The sequence below is a fragment of the Lepisma saccharinum genome, chromosome 1 (assembly GCF_977018435.1).
Source record: "Lepisma saccharinum chromosome 1, izLepSacc3.1, whole genome shotgun sequence".
Lineage (NCBI taxonomy): Eukaryota > Metazoa > Arthropoda > Insecta > Zygentoma > Lepismatidae > Lepisma > Lepisma saccharinum.
Window position 1 is genome coordinate 221694390 of NC_139229.1, and position 20869 is coordinate 221715258.

At 38.0% G+C, this 20869-nt stretch overlaps 1 protein-coding gene across 1 annotated transcript in view; it reads right to left on the reverse strand.

The window, feature by feature from the left end:
• Positions 1 to 20869, reverse strand: part of LOC145979341 (uncharacterized) — a 273539-nt gene that overhangs the window by 87285 nt on the left and 165385 nt on the right. The window contains exons 5-6 of the mRNA XM_083112208.1: positions 9194 to 9718; positions 2582 to 2764 (exon numbers count right to left, since the gene is read on the reverse strand). Coding sequence (XP_082968334.1) covers positions 2582 to 2764; positions 9194 to 9718 — 708 coding nt within the window. The remainder of the gene's footprint in view (positions 1 to 2581; positions 2765 to 9193; positions 9719 to 20869) is intronic.

Genomic DNA, 20869 nt, shown 5'->3' on the forward strand with positions numbered 1-20869 from the left:
GTCCAGGAGGGACATACCGAGTTTTACCGGCAGTGCCGAGAAAGTTTCAGCAGGAAATCATGATTGTCGTCAGATATGGTTACGAGGGGAAGTTGGAGATACATAATGTGGAGAAAAACATAAAGGTGACTTTTGCCTACTTCCAGGAATCCATTATGGCCAAAATCCTGTCAAAAGCCCTGATATCAGTCCAATGGATTTCTGCGCATTCGGAATGTTAAAATTACGTCTACAACATCGCTGCCCCCGAACCCTCACTGGTCTATAGAAAGCCTGTAAGGAGGTATGGGATGGAATTCTTATGGATGTGCTCCAGCGTAGTTTGTTGCAGTAGAAATTGCAATGTCGGGTGATAGTCCATAATGCTGGTGGTTCAATAGAACACAATCGGTGGTGGCAGCATGGCTTTTCATGCGGTAAGTACAATTTACATATTGGTTGGATATAACCCGATCAACCTCTGTATTTAGTAATTAATATTTCATAGTTTTCTCCATCCTCTATTTCCATTACATAACTATTTGTATATGTTTCTTTATTCAGAATCTTCCACTTGTTCAATAAATTCCTCAGTATCTACTTTTCCCAAAATCTTCTGTTTCATCTTCTTTTCTCAGAACAAGTGGGTGACTTTTCACTGAATCCACAATAACAGAATAATGTTGTTGTTTTTTTTAGTTATGGAAATAAAAATATTAATTCTTACAATAAGTGCTTTTTGTATGTACAGTGACATGTTGTAAACATATTTTTCACTCATTCAAAATAAATAAAATAACGTGAATTTACCTTAGAATGCAAATTGTGTCCCTTTTCGTAAAGTTCAACATATTTTGTGTTTAATTGATTAATTGATTGATTTGGTGTTTTAAGTTCACTTTACGCACAGTAAGGCCAATCGGGAATGGATCTACAGTTTAAAGTGGGAGTTGAACAACTATGTGACTCCACCAGGTATTGAACCCAGGACCCCTTGATTACAAAGCAATGACTCAACCACTGCACTATCGAGGAGACCATTTGTGTGTGTGTGTGTGTAAGTGTGTGTGTTAAAAATATGAAAAATACCACGAAAGTACAATACTCTTGTGTTTTGAGACTTAAAAAATAAAATGTATCATATTTATGTGTGTATAATGTGCACATTTTCCAAAATCTTATCCTATGGTGCATTTTATGCATAGACAACCATTATTGCCAATAATCTGTTAACAGAAGAGTAGACTAATCATTTCACTGACCACAAAAGAGGTAAAGTCTTGTCCAGTATGGCTTTTTTGGGAATGCTGAATTTGGGTGTAAACATGAAATGCATATGAAGGGCTCGGGTGTAAAACATCGTAACTGAAAATTTGGTCATTTTTAAATTACAAAATAAAATGTGAGATCCTTCAATTTTCAAGTGAAATTGCCATGTCATACAATTTGCATTGGACTCAGTGAAGCCTTCTGAAATTGGTAAACACAACACAAAAACAATTTATGTACAGTATAGCTTCTAATACCCTTTTTTCTTAATGAACTCAGAAATAACCAAAATGTCACTTACCATGTTTTATACCCACACATTTAACTGAATTGGAGATGTATCCATATTATTAAAAATAAGTATAAAATATTAAATTGCACAAATACCTTTTCTGTTTATTAACCATTGCAAATTAGTCTTCATTGTTTGCTTCATTTTTTACAAATAGTTTTTGCATTTTCCACATGCTTTAATCATTCTTTTCTGCAGAAAATTTATGCAATTTTAATGGGAAAATATTAATTAGTTTGATCTGTGCATAAAAATGGAGAAATGCAATGGTGTAGATTTTGCTGTTTTACAAATAGTTTGCATTAATTCGTATGCTACTCTTTTAATCCAATAGTGGATACTGTCAGTTTTACATGTGTTATTTATGGCTACATTTACAACTAATTGGAAATACTGGTTAAAAAAATGTAACTGCAAGTGATACTAGGGCCTCTGGAAGTAGGAGGAAGGGATGCCCTGCTGCCAGTTGTGTTAGTTGCCCAGCAAGATTGTAGTCAACTTGCTATACATTTTCAGGTTTGCCTTGCAAATTTCATGTTAACTTGCAGCAAACTTTGAGACTTGCCTTGTAAGTAGGGTGAACGTAATATTTTGACCCAAAAATAGGACATTCCAATGGATTCAGTTTATCCCCTACCTAAAAGGTCAGTTAGGCCTAACTGTAAAATTATTGATGAATGAAGTAAATATTTATCAGAAGAACCAATCTTCTTGAGAACAGATTTATTCTTTCACCAACTGTTCATAAAACTCCGCGAAAAACTTACCCCTTATATGTGACACACAACGCGAGATCTGTTTTTTGAGTGTGTCAAGTCACAGAAATTTAAATTCTAGTTGCAGGTCAGTATTGAAACTACACATATGCTTCTTGGCCATATGCTCTACAAAGAACGGAACATACAAACAATACAACCCATAAGGCGAACTAATAGTAAGTTCAAAATCATACAGTTTACTTTTCAACAATGTGCAAAACATCTCAAATTAACTGTTGAATACAGAGTAGATTTTCTGTATGGTACAGAGAATCAAATATACCTGGAACATTGATGCAGACCTGATCACAAAGCAGCCTTGAATTTGGAAGGCACTCATTGATGTCCATGCACACATTTCCCAGGAGCTGGTACCCTCTTCTGCAGTGGCATATGAATGAACCTATTGTGTTTATGCATCTTCCATTTATGCAAACAGAGGGATTAATGTAGCACTCATCAACATCTAAGAAGAGAAACAAATAATACATTAAAATTATACATCATATTGTTATGTAAGAACCAGAGGACGTAATTCCAATTTATCAAAATGACAGGAGAGGAAATAATGTAGTCTTAGGAACATGTCTGATTCTTAACCTTCCGGCAGGGACGTTGGGGGACTTTGTACCCCACAACCATATTTATTAATTTATTTTTTATTATTATTATTATTATTTTTGCGATGTAGAGCCATGAGTGATGACACCCTAGTGTCCGCTATGGTATTCTTCCATTGCAGTTTCTGCTACTGATGGGGGAAGGTGCCGTTTTCCTATCTACCTTTGTCTACATACTCGAGGTGCATTTTCATTTGTTTGCATTCTTGGGGTAACTGCGTTATTATTAATTTTTATTATTATTATTTTTGGTTGATTTTGCATCTATTATTATTTTTAATACCGATCACTTTTACAGCAATGAAGTTGGATTTTTATTTAATATTTCTATCTACTAATCATGCCATTTATTGGATAAACAACAATTTTTTATTGTATGAGTGAAAAGAAAAAAAATATAACATTTATAAACTTTTGTAAACTAAAGATACAAGTATATTAGGTAGAACAACAGTGTAGTGTTTGGATTACTGCTCACGTGAGTGTGTTGCACACGTCAGGTTTATCCAAAATGATATTAATAGATTTCACATTAATGGAGGTCAGTGATTCTATTTCCTTGTCCTATTTTGTCATTGTTATATTATAAATTTTTCATTTATCTATTTATTTTCCTTCATTTAATAGCTTTTCAAGAAAATTAAAATAAGTTACATAATGAATATATGCTATTAAATCTTTACGCCATTTTATTTTTTGTATAATGCTAATAAGAATTATTATTCATGATATTTTCTAGATGTAATCATCATCATTATTATTACTACATATTAACCTTGAAATGTACTATTGAGAGTTGTTATAAATAGTGCATCTGTACACAGATGAACATTGCGAACATCATGATCTATTTGTTACCAAAACATTTATTACCCAAACACAGCCCATGTGCTTCACAGGCAACTGCTACCTATTCTAAAGGGACATTGCACGTACGTGTTACTCCTTCAGTCATGGAAAATGCACTGTCTACAGTATTTTACATGTGCTTTCCTTCTGTAATATACACAACAAGGCACAACATGCCTATATATGCCATGTACATTGATTTTACAGCTCCCCTAAATTTCTACCCTGTAACATGATTGTGATATATCAACTTTGCATTTCCTACACTTTTTATTTTCAAACATAGACCACTGCTCATGTTTTGCAAACTGTTTTCTGCCTGAAATGTTTTTGAAATCATTTCAGACACTTTAAGTTGCTTTCAGTGCCTACTTTTTCCAAAATTTTCTCTCAAGACAAGAGTTTGCACTCAGACCTGTGTATAAAATCTTACGTATTCTGTGGTGTTACCCTGCCCCCGTGTCAGGGCAACAGTGTTTTTTTTTCCTTATTGAAATATTTACTAATATGTTAATTAATTGGGTAATCAAGTGTATAAACATATACAGGGTGTTTCTAAAGGTCGTTTACAACGCTTGGGAGGTGATTCCTCACACGAAAACAAGCAAAAAGTCTAAGTTCCATTTTTACGACTGAGGCTTCGTTTCCGAGATAGGAGCCCCGCAAAAGGTGACAAAGTGAACGTCACACCTGACTGGGACGAATAATATAACAGATAGAGAGGCGGTTCCAAGGGAATCATAAAGGAATCGTATGTGCTCAGTGCGGAAGTCACTATGAAAAGTTCACTGCACGCATGCGCAATGGAGTCCTTAAAGGAATTGGGGATTTCCAGCAAGAACAATACATGGAAAGGGTATGTAACGCAGCAAGAAGGACCGTGACAATGAGAAATGCGTTCAAGACAACAGATCCCGACCTCAAACATCAAAACATGAGCACCGAACACAAAATCCGAAAAGTTGAGCACGGTTGCATACCCCAGTTACACGCGAGGAATGAACGAATCATGTCATGTGGCATACGAGAGACACATTACTCCACCAGGAGGAGGGAAAGAAAAACACAATATCAGATGATTGCGACAACTTGTATTTTTACAAGCGACAACTACGTAATATCCCCCCCCCCACACACACAAGAAACAACAAATGCTACAATATCTTACGCACAGACAGTCCGTGTCACTGTACACCAACTGAAGATGTCACTTTCACCACACAAAGGGGGTGGGGAGCAATACCAAGAGTGTTCTCACTGAGATTTGCCGAGGGCAATAATCACAGACGGTTTTCAAAATGTCTGCCGTTTACTACTACGCAGAGATGACAGCGACGAATCAAGGAATATCGAGTACGAGCAAACAAGCCAGGTGTATCTGCTACCGTCGCGGCGGCGACGTTGATGCGAGGAACGAGGTCCTCAGCTGATGTGACAGGTGTGTCGTATACGAGGGTTTTCATTTCTCCCCAGAAGAAATAATCGAGTTGAGATCTGGCGACCTCGGTGGCCAAGGCACAGGCTCATCCCTACCAATGAACCTATTGCGAAACACGTCATGCAGGAAATGTCGTACATTACAATCGAAATGAGCTGGTGCACCATCGTGTTGGTACCACATTTCTTGCCGCAGTGCCAAAGGTACGGTCTCCAACAGTTCAGGCAGAACCTCACTAAGAAATGCATGATACGTGCGACCATTCAGGCGAACAGGGAGAATGTATGGTCCAATTAAATGATCATGTACTATCCCGCACCACACATTCACTGAAAACCTGTGCTGGTGATGGGCCACAAAAAATGCATGTGGGTTGTCAAAGTCCCATACATGACTGTTTCTACTATTGAAGACATCCATCCTGGTGAAAATGGCTTCATCTGTCCACAATACGTTTGTCCCGAAGTGAGGGTTTGTGTCCAGCTGATGCAACAACCATTGGCAAAACTCCATACGAGGGCGAAAGTCACGAGGTAACAGTTCTTGTACTTTCTGCAGTTTAAAAGGGTGCATTCCTTCATCTGACAACACTCGCCAAACATTCACATGAGACGTGTTTCGTGCCCGAGCGAGCACTCGCGTACTGGTGCCAGGATGTTCTGCGACCACTGTTAACACATCTTCTGCAAACTGATGTGTACGTACACTTCGGGGTCTTCCAACTTCTTGCCGCGGTGGTAACACTGACCCTGTTTCACGCAGTCGACTGTACACTACCTGAAAGAAGGTGTGAGACGGTAAACGTCTATGTGGAAAGCGTTCTCCATAAAGACGCCTTGCCTCACGGCTATTACCACGTGCCTCCCCATACATGAGATGCATGTCTGCTAGCTGCTGGGTCGTATACGCAGCCATCTGTGTAATAGGGAGCTGGAACTGCAAAGTATCGTTTTTGTTTAACACTGACACACTGCACAAATTGGCCGTATCACCGTACGAACACCACAGACCAATTGTTGCGATACTTGACTTGCCCACTCCACCACGTCAACTTCTTTCAATACAACATACTAGTACTCTTCAATGCGTATGACAACCTAGAGCGAACTGCTGATCATATCCCAGCACCTGCAACACGACTGGAACGACTGCCGGAGAGAACCAACCCTTCGAGCTCCTCTCGCGAGTACAGCACTCATGAAGGCCAAACGTAGACTACGAGAGCCAGACTTGCCTGCGCAGCGCTTCCAAAACTGGTATCTTTTACGTCACAGTGATCGCGTGCGAACACTTTTGGTATTGCTCCCCACCCCCTTTGTGTGGTGAAAGTGACATCTTCAGTTGGTGTACAGTGACACGGACTGTCTGTGCATAAGACATTGTAGTATTTGTTGTTTGTTGTGTGTGTGGGGGGGGGGGATATTACGTAGTTGTCGTGTGTAAAAATACACGTTGTCGCAATCATCTGATATTGTGTTTTTCTTTCCCTCCTCCTGCCCGACCCTGTGGCCGAGTGGTTAGCACATCGCGCTGCGACGCCAAGGGTCCCGGGTTCGAATCCCGGTCGGGTATGGTTGTTTGTGAATGTCCATTTTCATAAATTTCATCACTCATCCCCATCTTCGCAAATTAGCCAAGAGGCACAAAACGCGAAGTAAAATAAACTAAATCAATCAATCAATCAATCTTTCCCTCCTCCTGGTGGAGTAATGTGTCTCTCGTATGCCACATGACATGATTCGTTCATTCCTCGCGTGTAACTGGGGTATGCAACCGTGCTCAACTTTTCGGATTTTGTGTTCGGTGCTCATGTTTTGATGTTTGAGGTCGGGATCTGTTGTCTTGAACGCATTTCTCATTGTCACGGTCCTTCTTGCTGCGTTACATACCTTTTCCATGCATTGTTCTTGCTGGAAATCCTCAATTCCTTTGAGGACTCCATTGCGCATGCGTGCAGTGAACTTTTCATAGTGACTTCCGCACTGAGCACATACGATTCCTTTATGATTCCCTTGGAACCGCCTCTCTATATGTGATAGTATTCGTCCCAGTCAGGTGTGACGTTCACTTTGTCACCTTTTGCGAGGCTCCTATCTCGGAAACGAAGCCTCAGTCGTAAAAATGGAACTTAGACTTTTTGCTTGTTTTCGTGTGAGGAATCACCTCCCAAGCGTTGTAAACGACCTTTAGAAACACCCTGTATATGTGTGATTAGTGTAAATCAATTTATTATGGATTTTTAGGTTCGTATTATCCCATGTATAAATACCATGTAGCTCTCTGTTCTTTCTTCGTGTTTCGAATGTTCAAAAGAAAGGCAGGCAGTTTAGCTGTAAAAGATTCAAAATTTTGAAAGAAGGGCGGTTGGCAACAGATGCCAACCAAACATATATAAACTCCCAGATGAGAGTGGGGGAGGTCGGCTGTTGGAACTGAGATGTGGAAGGGAGAGGCTGTTTTTGCTTCGGTCAGCTAGGACCCGAGGACAGGTCTCCTGAAACGGATGCTGTAAGAGATTGGATTGCCTGGCAAGCTAGTGCCTTGGTATCCAGTTTACAGGTGAAAAGGTAGTTTGTACTGGATGTTATTTTGAAGAAATTATGGTGTGCCGGGCAGCCTAGTGCCTTGTCACCATGGAGTGTTGAGAAATGTACACGTCGGGCAACCTCGCACCTGTTAAGACGTTTCTTGGAGTAATGCGAGTCTACCTTGTGACAAGCGTACTCCCGATGTAATTCATGTAATGTAAAGCATCCAGGTACAAACAATAGAGATTCCAACATCAAAATTAGAGTTTTGGCCCAATTAATAGAGAAATGAACGTTTGGATACGACATGTATATACTTCAAATTTTACTGGCAAGTAACAGTAGTTAAACTGAAAATATTCTTTACTGCACATAGCATTTGTAATATTTTGGCATGTCTTATACTACTGATGTACCTCCGTTGTCCAAAATTGTAGCCTTTGAATAATAAAATGAATCAAATCAAATCACAAGCAATAACCAACCCATTTTCTTCTCAGTTTTCCACCTCATAGATATGTCACTATGATCCTTTGGTAGATTGTCTTACTTGAGCACCTTTAATCATTTAGTTTGTGGTAGTTTATTATAGAGATCAGTGGATGAGAGTTTAAGGGATCTCTCTTACATAAGTTAAGGTGGCAGTGTTTTATATGAAGTTTGTCTTTATTTCTTGTGTTTAGGCCATGCATTACCTCATTTGTGGCAAAGTTGGAAATATTTAGCTTCACATAAATTAAGCCTTCATAAATGCATATGCAGGGGAAAGTTAACACATTAAATTTACGGAAAAGAGTTATACATGAAAAAGTTTTCTATACTCCAGCTACGTTTCTCATGAATATTTTTTGAAGCATGAAAAGGTTATAGTGCCCTTCTTACCCCAAACCGTAATCCTATATCTTTGATTGTAGCATGTTTACATGTTCTGTATAGCTAAGGTGTTCATCCAGTAGGATACCCAGAAATTTTGCATTTTCTTGAGGCTCTAGTTGTGTATTCCCAGATATTTGTTGTCTATTAGAGGTTTGGATTATCACCAAATTTGCTTTTTCATGCAAAAAAAAAAAAAATATGCTATTTTCATTCAATTTTTCCAAAATATTACTCTCTGTTGACTTTAGATGTTATTAAGAAATTAATAACAACTGAAGTCAAGAGAGAGTAATATTTTGGAAAAATTGAATGAAAATATCATATTTTCTTTTGCATGAAAAAGCAAATTTGGTGATAATCCATTCCATCCAACTAGTCTTCATTTCAATGTGAAAATATTAAGGAAAATAATTGTGCTGTTGTTCATACTACAATAAAATATTTATAAAACTGCAATAACATGCAATCTAATAAATTCTGGTCATGTTCATATATATAAGAAATAATTCTAAGTACATCCTAAACATGAAATAAACAAAAGAAAAATATGATTTTAAGGCATTTTTCCCTCCAAAACAACTTACCTACACAATTGACTCCATTGCCTGATAAGGAAAAACCATGCCAACAGCCACATCTTGCTCCATAATCAACAGAAGTATGGCATGCTTGGTGACATTTCTGACACATAAAACCATCATCTTCAAAGTTTCGATTGGCATCATACTCAAAATTACTACAATTCCCATGTGGACACATAAAGCTTTTAACTTTGGTTTCCCAATCTCCTGCCAAGTTTCCAGGCATTTTCTTTTCTTGTTGATGAAACTTTCTTCCATCGTATGGCACAATCGAGTTTTTGTAAATGTGCTCTGATCTTATCATAGGCACTGAGTGAGAAAAATTCCAAGAACGAAACTTATTTCTGTTTGCAAATGTTGAAGGTCCGACCATACCAGCATTACCATGTATAGCTGATGCTTGTTTTATGCACAAAACACCATTTGCTTGTAATTTATAATCATATTTGCAGAAGCATCTGAAACTTCCAGGTATATTTTGGCAGAAGTGGTGGCACCTTCCATTTTTAACTGAACACTCATTGATATCTGAAAATAAAATGTGAATTCATTTAATACTGTTAAACCTTTTGAAAATGGACTTGGTATATAAATCCCCCCCTGATAACCCATGAGCTTGGAGATCAATTCTGGGTACGAGCCTGATCAAAATGATAAAAAAACTATCAAAAGAAAATATGAGACATTTAACATCTATCTGCACTAAGAAGAGCAGGAAGCAAGAAGAATGCTGGGTCAGGTAAAAAGGTGGTTATTCAAGCAAAGAAATTGCCATCTGAAATGCAAGAAAGAAGCAAAGGAGAGAGAAGGCTCCAGAATAAAGTGACAAAGAGTTTGTAAGGCCTCTAATGGCCTCTACAGATGATGATAATGATATTGAAGATGTACATGTGTGTTCCTACTGCAACCACAGTTATTTGGAGGATAGACAGGGTAAAATGAATTGTTTAGGTGTAGGATTTGGTGTCATGAACAGTGTTGAGAAGAAAATGAATAAAAAACTTATGTGAGTAAATTCTGCACAGAATTTATAGGTCATATGTGGAGAAAGTGCAGAGAACAAACAAAATTATGTTTTTGTATTACACTACATATTTTTCTTTATCTCTTTGATGACATAAATGCCCTTCATAAAACATTCATAGATATCCTCCTTGATTAGCTGATGCTTTGTTCATCAAATTTGACATTTAGGGAGTTATGTATAGTGTGTGATGGTGCAACAGCCCATGAGAGCAAAGGCCTACCTACTGACTGCTGATCTCACTCCCACATGACCCAGCAGAGGTGAGATCATCCAACCAGTTAAGGGGTGATGTGTGGTCAGCACGATGAAACCCCAGTTACTGTAGGTTTCCGTGACCAGGTTACACTACTCATTCATAGCATTCCAATTTCCTTACAATTGTGCATGGCCACCGGTCTCATACACTGTTCAAAATCTCAGGAGAAAACTTGTTATGTTTCCTTCCAAGAGACTCAAACCAGCCCACATCCCGTAGCCCGAGACCAAAGTCTGATGTCTTACACTTTAGACCATATTCCAAAAATGTGGGACAATGTGTTATATTATAAATACAATTATGCAGGTTCTGGCAACTACACATTTTAGTTTTTCCTGCAGATGGAAAACTGCAATATGTTGCACATAACATTACACAATTGCCATTTGCAGCACACATCAAAAAGTTCACAGTAATTGTAACCTGAGAGAATTTTGACATCATGATAGCAGGTTTTCATATTATGTTTGATATTGGTCACAGAGGAGAAGATGGGTTGCCAGCCAGCATAAGAAAGAAAATATTTGAAAGTTAACACCATTAGTTTCAATGCAGGGAATGGAGAAAGGAGGATCACAATGAGTTTAGAATAAAATGAAACTAGAATTTTGACAGTGAAACAAAAGATATACTTGACATCCTGGACAAGTTGATGTTGCTCAAAAATAAAAGTACTCACCACTATGTCTTAAAAATATGTTACAACAGGTTGGTGTGAATAGTATATGATAATGTACAAAACCTACCCAAAATACTTACTTTTAAATTTCAAGTTTGATCATTTTGTGAAAGATCTACAAAGGAGCTGGCAACACTGCATACAGAGAGCCTGTTGAATGAACAGGCTAATTGAATTCAGACCTTAACCTACCTGTAATTACAACTTAAATATTTCTTCCAAGAACTTATAAATATGTATTGTCGATAATGTGCTCTATTCACATCATAGACCTAAGTGGTTTCTTTTTATACCATATAAATTTAAGGAATAATGTATCTTCTGTTATATATATCCTCAAATTTTCTCCAAATATTCATACCCACATAGTCCTATAACAGAAAAATATCATGCAAATACTATATCTTTTAATTATAGATACACATTTTTTATCATTGTTTTTAATATTGTAAATGTGATGTAGAATTTATATCACAAAATGCACGAAAAGAGTACTACGTGGAAAAAAAGAAAGAGGCAAGAACAGTAGTAAAGGAGGAAAGATGAAAGTGAATGCAAGAATAGACCAATGTGCTAGAAGAAGATGTAGATGGGAACAAGGAAGTATTGTATGGATTAGTGAGAGAAAGGAGAAGAGAAAGAGGAGACAGCTGTAAGCTAAGGGATTAAAGGGGAAATGTTGTAGAAGAGGATGAAGAAATAAGGAGAATGTGGAGAAATCATTTGCAGAAATTGCTGAATGTGAAAAGATGAAATGAGCATGAAGAAGTGAAGGAAAAAAAAACTGGAAATAAAAATGAATCTCACATGGAAAGAAGTGGAGGACGCATTGAAGAGAATGAAGAGACGTAGAGCACCTGGAGTAGATAAAGTGCCAGTGGAAATTATACTAGGAGCAGAAGTGATTGGGGGTACAGTGGCTGTACAAAGTAGTGAAAACAGTGTGGCAAGAGAGAGAAGTGCCAAGAGATTGAACAAAGGGACTAATAGTTCCCATATTCAAGAAAAGAGACAGAAAGAAATGTAAAAATTATACAGGAATTACACTAATGAACTACACTCAGCAAAGGTGTATGAGAAAGTATTAGAAAAAAGAATAAGGGAAGCAACAGAGCTGAATATGAGAGAGGAACAGTATGGATTTAGAAGAGGCAGATCAACAGTAGATCTGATATTCACCACAAGGCAATTACAAGAAAGGCACTATGAGTATGGAAATGATTTGATTATGGCATTCCAAGATATAGAAAAGTCATACGATAGCATGGACAGAACAACGATTTGGAAGGCTCTAGGAGAGAAAGGAGTCAAGGAAAAGATAATGTGTAGAGTGCAGAGCACATAGAGCTGTGTGAAGATGCCAGTGGAAAGTAGCCTACAGAGTGGTTCAGTATAAGTAATGGACTAAAATAGAGAAGAGCTCTTTCCTCACTGCTCTTCATAATTACAATTGATGCAATTAACGAAGAGGTGGGGAAGAAGATAGGAGAGGAAGAGATGAAGGCCCTGTTTGTCGCTGATGACTTAGTAATATGGGGAAACAGGGAAGAAGGAGTACAGAGACAGCTTGATAGTTGGAATGAGGAAATCAGAAGAGCAGGAATGAAATTAAGTACAGAAAAGAGCGAGGTGCTAACAACAACCCCACCTAGTGGTTGCATGACCTTGTATTTGTTGGTGGGGCTTGCATGCTCTGATGATCCCCTAGCTATACCGGTGGTAGTATAGCTATTGGCAGGATTCCCAAGGCTGAGCAGCCTAGCAAGTAAAGAGCCAGACTAAGAAGCAACCTACTGGTCAACGGCTCCAAAGGTGGAAGAAGATGGATGGTCATCTCAACGGCAGAGAAGGCGGATGAACCAGAGGAGTAACACCTCTTTAAAAAACTGTGGTTCAGCTGGCTCCGGCTGATAGTACCATGTAAGGGCCCCTTTCTAGGGTTACGGTGAAGTCCTCAACGGCAGATGCGGTGAAGAAAGAGTTCTTGGTTATGGCTCAGATGGCGGAAGAGGCAACCCACTGTCTTGGGAGTAATGAAGAGAGAACCACTGCCTTGTGGAGAAGAGGGATCTTCAAAGGCTAAGGGAGAAAACCCCTACAGAAAAATCCAGCCTTGGTTTAAAAGACTGCAAGCGCAGGAGCACCAACATCTAACGCTCCATGCAAGCCCAGAGGCAAAGAGGAGGCAGCCCTCCATTGGGATAGGATGCAGTAGGCCAGTCCCCTGCACATTCGAATTTTACGTGATTAAAAGAACAAACAGAGAGCTAGCCAGACGGATTGCAAGGAAGATCGTAACCAATGGAGAGCTCGCTGCAAAACCTCGACATCTTTGGGTAGAAGAGGATCCGAGTAAGTAAGTAAAGTACTAATTACAAATGGGTACAGGACAAATGGGTGGTGGTGTAACTATCAAAGCATTTGAAGATTAATATGGAACAGGGATGTACCTATAAAATGAAAGAAAATAAATATACAGGGTGTCTCAAAAGTAATAGCGCAAACTGACACAGGTGAAAGTACACGATAATAGAAGCAAAAAAGTCTCAGTAAACATGGGTTCGCAAACAAGCCATTTTCGAGATAATTGTGAATGTGTGGTTACAAGCCACTGACTTCAATGTTTGTAAACATCATCCTAGTTGGTAAAATGCTAATAATGTGTGCGAATGTGTGGTTAGAAGCAGTCACTGATTGCATTTTGTAATCACCGAGTGCTTTATCCATCCTGTTTGATTCCCACGCTAGCTCTCATACATGTTCTGTATTGTAAACGAAGAGCAAATCTCGGAACGCACAAGGAGTAAAGCACTCGGTATTTATAAAATGCAATCAGTGACTGCTTCTAACCACACATTCACATACATTATTAGCATTTTACCAAGTAGGACAACATTTACAAACAATGAAGTCAGTGGTAGCTTGTAACCACATATTCGCGAATATCTCGAAAATGGCTCGTTTGCAGACCCATGTTTACTCAGACTTTTTTGCTTCTATTATTGTGTACTTTCACCTGTGTCAGTTTGCACTCTTATGAGACACCCTGTATAACATATACTATGTGCCAATAATTACGTACGGAGCAATAATTACGTACTTGAACAATGACAGAGAGAGGTAAAAGAAAGATGCAGATAGTGGGGATGAAATTTTAAGGAGTATATTGGGGAAAACTAGAAAGGATAGAATAAGGAATGAGGAGATTCAACAAACAGTGGGGTGTTGAAGCTTCAGGACAGGATAGATCAGGCACAGATGAGATGGTTCAGATACATGAAGAGGATGGATGCAGAGACTACCAGTAAGAGCTCATAATGCACAAGGAGTGGGAATAAGGCCAAGGAGGAGACCAAGATGTCGATGGAAAGAGCAGATAGTGGAGAGTGGTAGGAGTAAAGGACAAGATTGGAACACCGTGAAAAGAGAGGAGTGGTGGAAGACCAGCGAAAGATAGAGACGTTTGTCTTCTATGCCGAACAAGCTACAGGCAGGAGACGGCGAAGGATGGTGATGATGATGATGATGATGTACAATTAATGTAAATTGGTGCATCACATCCTATAAACTGAAAAGTTGGTATATGCACATTATGTAAAAATATTTAATGTGTTTATACATTACTAGGGCTCGGAAGTTGATGACCTAAAAAATCTTAAAAAAAATGGCCATAAAATTATTTTAAAATGACCTAAAATTGTAAGAAATAACCTAGAAATAATTTTCGCTCTTAAAATGAAATCTTGATTTTTTCATAAATTATGACAGAGTACGTAGAACTTTCAGCGAAAAATGCAGGCTCGACCAGGACTTGAACCTGGGTCTCTGGAATACCATGCCATTTCTCACACATCTCCTGTGTGTCCCTAATTGAAATAAAATACAACAGAGTAATTGAATAATTAGACAAAACCTGTTGTTTGGTGATTTAAACTACTGAAGCAAAGAGGGAAAAAAGCAATTAAATGCTAATGCAGTTCTCTTTCTTTTTGCTTGAAGGCTTTTCCTTTGAGCATGTGCCTTGAATGATACAGTAGTGTTTATCATCTGAAAATACAGTTGTGTTTCACATTAATCAGATTATATATTTTTTATGTTGTGACTAAAACCCAAGATTAAAGCGATTATAGTAGCCAGCAAGGGAGCCTCAAATTAGGCTTCACACAAAGTAATTAATTGCTGTAGGAGAAATAAATGTACCACAATTAAGTATTTAATCCATTGCCAAACTTTCAGTTAAAAAAAATATTGTGCATTATCAATAGATGGTAGTTTTGATTAAAGGCGATCTTGCAAAAAGACTCTGTGAGAAAATTTAAATCAGGGTGGCTACAAACAAGCAGATATGAAATTCCCTGACTTTTCCAGGTTTTCCACGACAAAATTTACATTTTCCCTGACAATTGCAAACTAGCCTAAATTAAATCGAAGTTTTTGCAAATGGAAATAATAAACTCATACAGATCCAGGTATGGATTTGTTAACTACCAATATTATCTTCTATGACATTTACTTCGTTTCTCTATTCTCTATGATTTTAATTCAAAGTGCAAAATAGTGAATTTTGAAAATTATTACAATTCACAAGCTAGGAAAGGATTATGGAATTTTATCATATGCAGTAAGTTTTAAATAAAATTAAAGTTACGACTAAATGAGATAAGAGTGAAGAGTGATTGATTAAGAAATACATTTTGTAATTCATCAGTCTCCTTATACATTCTCGGTATTATATGTTGATATTTCCACTGAGGTTTGGAACCCTCTGCTTGCAAGAACCATGAGTGCAGACTCATTCTTCTATGCATAAAGATACTTCTCTGTTCTCTGTAAAGCAAACAACTTAACTCTTGCATATAAGTGAAAAAAATTAATTGTACAAAAGAAAGTGTCATATTTCCTTACATTATCAATGGGATTTCTGCTTCAGTACAGTATATCCAAGTGAAGTACTGTGAAACTGACAACATGCAGTTATACCATTATTGCTGACGAAGAGGGTATGTAGGTATTAGAAATTTAACGCAAGGAATTTATATAATTGCATTGTATAGGTACCTGATTTAGCTAACCACACATTAAAACAGGAACACTATGTTAATAACAGCTTCTGAAAATTCATATACGAGGGGCATCCTGAAAAAAGCTCCAATGGTGCCTATACGCAGCAGTGGTCAGAGATCGACACACACACATGCAGGCAGGAAAAAGTGGAATGTAGCTGTAATCTGGTACAGTTGCAATGCAGCCCTCATAGGACAGTTCTAGGTTAAAGAATGCAGCTTTCATACCAACTGTGATGTAGCCTACGTGTATAGTAATCAGATATTTGCATGCTCAGAATTTGGCACAGAGCCACCAGGAAATGTGTGAGGTGTGCAGACTGGACGTCGTGAGTGATGGCCAGACGATGGTGCAGAATTCACAGAAGTCCAATCGAATGTGCACAAACCCATACAGCTGAGTATATGCCGGCCCTTTGCATCACTTCAGGTAAGATATCTTGGACCACTCCCTGTACAGCCCTGACCTTGCATGTACCAACTGTCATCTCTATGTTTAACTGAAGAGGTTTCTGGCAGGATAAGGATTTGAAAGCTACACTGCGGTAGAGATAGTTCCAGTCTTTGCTGTCGGTCAGACACATATGCCACGGGCATACAAAATTAGTGCCATGCTACGACAAATGCCAGAACAAAGGCAGTCATTGTGCTAAAAAATTAGTTTAGGACTCACTGTTACTAATGCAATATATTACAACCGATATTATTGTTTTGTTTATGCCTAATCGGTAGGGACCTCGATTTTTTGTTATTTTTTTTTAGATTGGTGTATTTTTTATTTTTTACTATTCGGTGTTATTTTTCCGAAAATTCACATTTTCATTTTAGCTCATTTTCTGGCAAATATCTGAAATTATACCTTCATGATGTTTTTAAACTACTGTTTCAAATTGTAAGTCACATGGCCTACACCTCTTCGTGAGAGTTTGATATCTTGAAAGTTATTTTGAGAAATTTATTTTCCATACCCCCTTTTTAATTTTAAGGTAAGGGTTTTAGATAATGTAATTTTCCCCGTATATACTGAAGGGTGTATAATGATCATAAGTGGCGATGCACCCAAAAAATTCAAATCAATCAATCTCACGTGACAGATATCAATATATTATGACACCAAAAATTGTTTTCTTTTTTTACTCCTTAGTGTCACGTTTCCCAAAATTCGCGTTTTTGTTTTAGAACATTTTTCTGCCAAATGTACTGAAACTTAATACTCCATTGTGCTTTTAAACTAATGTAGGTCACATGGGCTACGTATTTTCGTGACAGTTTGATATTTTGGAACAGATTTTTGATGAAGTGAAAAAGTAAAGTGCTCCCTGCACTTTGCCATGAAGGTGTATACAGGGTGGCTACAAACAAGCAGATATGAAATTCCCTGACTTTTCCAGGTTTTCCATGACAAAATTTACATTTTACCCTGACAATTATTTTTTACTATATGGTGTTATTTTTCCCAAAATTCACATTTTCATTTTAGCGCATTATCTGGCAAATATCTGAAATTATACCTTCATGGTGTTTTTAAACTACATTTCAAATTGTAAGTCACATGGCTTACGCCTCTTCGTGAGACTTTGATATGTTGAAAAATATTTTGGGAAAGTTATTTTCCATACCTCTTTTTTAATTTTAAGGTAAGGATTTTAGATAATGGAATTTTCCTCGTATATACTGAAGGGTGCATAATGACCATAAGAGGCGACGCACCCAAAAAATTTAAATCAATCAATCTCACCTGACAGATACCGATATATTATGGCACCAAAAATTGGCATTATCTTTTTTGACTTGTTAGTGTTACGTTTCCCAAAATTCGCGTTTTTTATTTAGAACATTTATCTGCCAAATATACCGAAATGTAATACCCCATTGTGCTTTTAAACTATTATTTTAAATTGTAGGTCCCATGGTCTACGTATTTTCGTGACAGTTTGATATGTTGGAACAGATTTTTGAGGAAGTAAAAGTAAAGTGCTCGCCTGCACTTTTCCATGAAGGTGTATAGTAGGGGTGTGGAGTTAGGGCCCCACACTTTCTTGATCATGGCTGAAGGTAGGGGTGATGTGATCAGCACCACACTCCTGGCTACCTTTATCCCTCAAAGTTTCCTCAAGTTACAAGCTTCAAATGATGCTGGGTGGGTGCCGAATAGGTGGAAAACATCCCGGTTCTGCCCCACAGGGGATCGAAAAAATCGTGGGAAATACATGATTTAATGTGGCTGTCGGAATTATTCCATGTACGTATAACTCTATAGTTTACTCTTGAGTAAAATGTTGGAAAACTTGCATGTTCTATGTACACAAACATAGCCTACAAATGACAAGAATGTTGGATATCATGGAATTTTTCGTTGTTTAAGACATTTCTTTAAAAAAAAATGCTAAAAATGCCAACAATTCGCATTTTATGCCAAATTTGCATTATTTCGATATTCGAACGGGTGAAAAATGTGTCCAGACATCACTGCACCAGACATCCTAAACATAATTTTTCAGCAATTACCATTTTTCACGGTTTTGGCGTTTGCGAAAAATCAATATCCCTACTACTTGGAAATTACTTTCTGGCCACCCCTCATATAAATCAGTAGATGGAAAGTGAAAATTTAGCAGCGCTGCCAGAGAAAAGTCAATTCTTGAAGAAAGTGATTTGCTTTTATGATCGAATGATTTGAGTAAATATGATATTAAAATATTTACGTATTTATTATTTGTATTTTATTTCATAATATTGGATATTAACCTTGCTCAGTGAGAGATTAATGACCATCTCTCATGAGTTTAGACAGACAGGACAGAGAGTGGCGTTAATTTCATTGCAATACTAGTGTTGCAGTAAATTTGAGGTTGGGAGCATGCACTTGCCAATTTTTATAACGTTCACCAATGCAGATTTATGTTTCACTTTTTCGTGATAGTATTCAATATATATCCCAGTTGGTTGGATTCTTCTTTATATCTAAGAATAGTGCAATGCCATTGTAAACGTATGTTAACTTTTGCGAAACCAGTAATACGTCAGGATGATGAAAGAAAACCTTCGTAAGCACTGCTACATTAAATAAGGTGAAGTGAACCAGAAGAGTACCAAAATTCGAGCAGCATATTTGCAGTCTAAAGCTCTTCTTGTTTATGCATGCGATTCTTGTTGGAGGTTGCAGTTCATGCAATTTCTGTCGCATGTTGTAGTGAGGTACTTTGTCGGGTGGCGATATTAGACAAAAATCGTATATATCAATGGAACCTATTTGTTTCCATGTTCCTTTAGTTTGCCCAACAAAATGCCTTACTACGACGTCCGACAACTATCGGACGGCACCACCCGCTCTTATCCCCTCCATCTGTTCACAAGTCCCGTTACTACTCCCATACGGACAAGAAAAAAATGATAATTCAATGCATTTTCCACCTAATATTTAGAGTAAGGTCGTACTCGCCCGATGATACCATATGGTATCATGGTGCTGATTACGAAATGAATGTGCTTTTTGGACCTTCATACTCTTATGTTTGGGTGGAAACTCTGACACAGGTCTGGAGCAAGCCTGGGAAATTCATATTGATGACCAACCTCCCCCCCTCTCCGCAACATATCCATGCCACATTTCCGAACAGAGTTTCACATTTTTGCTCATTATTCAACTTGTATGGCACCCAGGAACATGAAACATGTTTCAATCTCTTTGGAAACGTCCATTCTTTGAAGAGAATACTAAAGTTCGCGCCTTCTTCCCAAATAGCGGGAGAAGAGGGGGCAAACTCCAGAATTTTGTTTTTTCCATTGAAATTCATGGGTTGTGCCCCCAAACCCCCCTTATTCGGTCCGGCGTTCTGAATTGTACACGGTTGCATGCTATGATGTTTTAGATGCAAAACAAAACTTATTCGAAGTAGATTGCTCCCGTAGTGCCCGAGTTATAACAATTTTCCTCCAAAAATGCAAATTACCTATTTTTCGTAGAAAAAAAATCACATTTTGGCTTATTATTCAACTTGTATGGCACCCAGGAACATAAAAAATGTTTCATTCTCTTGAGAAATATCCATTCTTTGAAAAGAATACTAAAGTTTGCGGCTTCTCTCCAAAATAGTGGGAGAAGAAGGGGCAAACTCCAGATTATTATGTTTATTTCCATTGAAATTCGGGTGTTGCGCCCCCCAAACCCCCTTCCTCGGTTTGGCGTTCTGAATTGTACACGGTTGCATGCTCTGATGTTTTAGCTGAAAAACAAAAGTTATCCGAAGTAGATTACTCTCATAGTGCCCGAGTTATAACAATTTTTCTCCAAAGAGTGTTCGAATTTAAAATTCCCGCCGAGAAGCCAGGGCGAGAGAAATTTCTCTCTCTCTCTCTCTCTCTCTCTCTCTCTCTCTCTCTCTCTCTCTCCTCCTGCCATCACTGGTTTCTGGCGCCGTGGTTGTGTTGCGCATAAAAGGGGCCTAAAAGTTGAGGCCGAAACTTACGAACGAGATTTCCTGTTCCGGTGCAGAGTTCCATAACGATATCTTTAAATAAATAAAAAAATAAATAAGTCAATGAAGACGAAATTCCCTGACATTTCGATGACTTTTTTTGACACCTCAAATTCCCTGACTTTTCCCGGTTTTCCAGGTTTTCCAGGTCTGTTGCCACCCTGTGTATAGGAGTG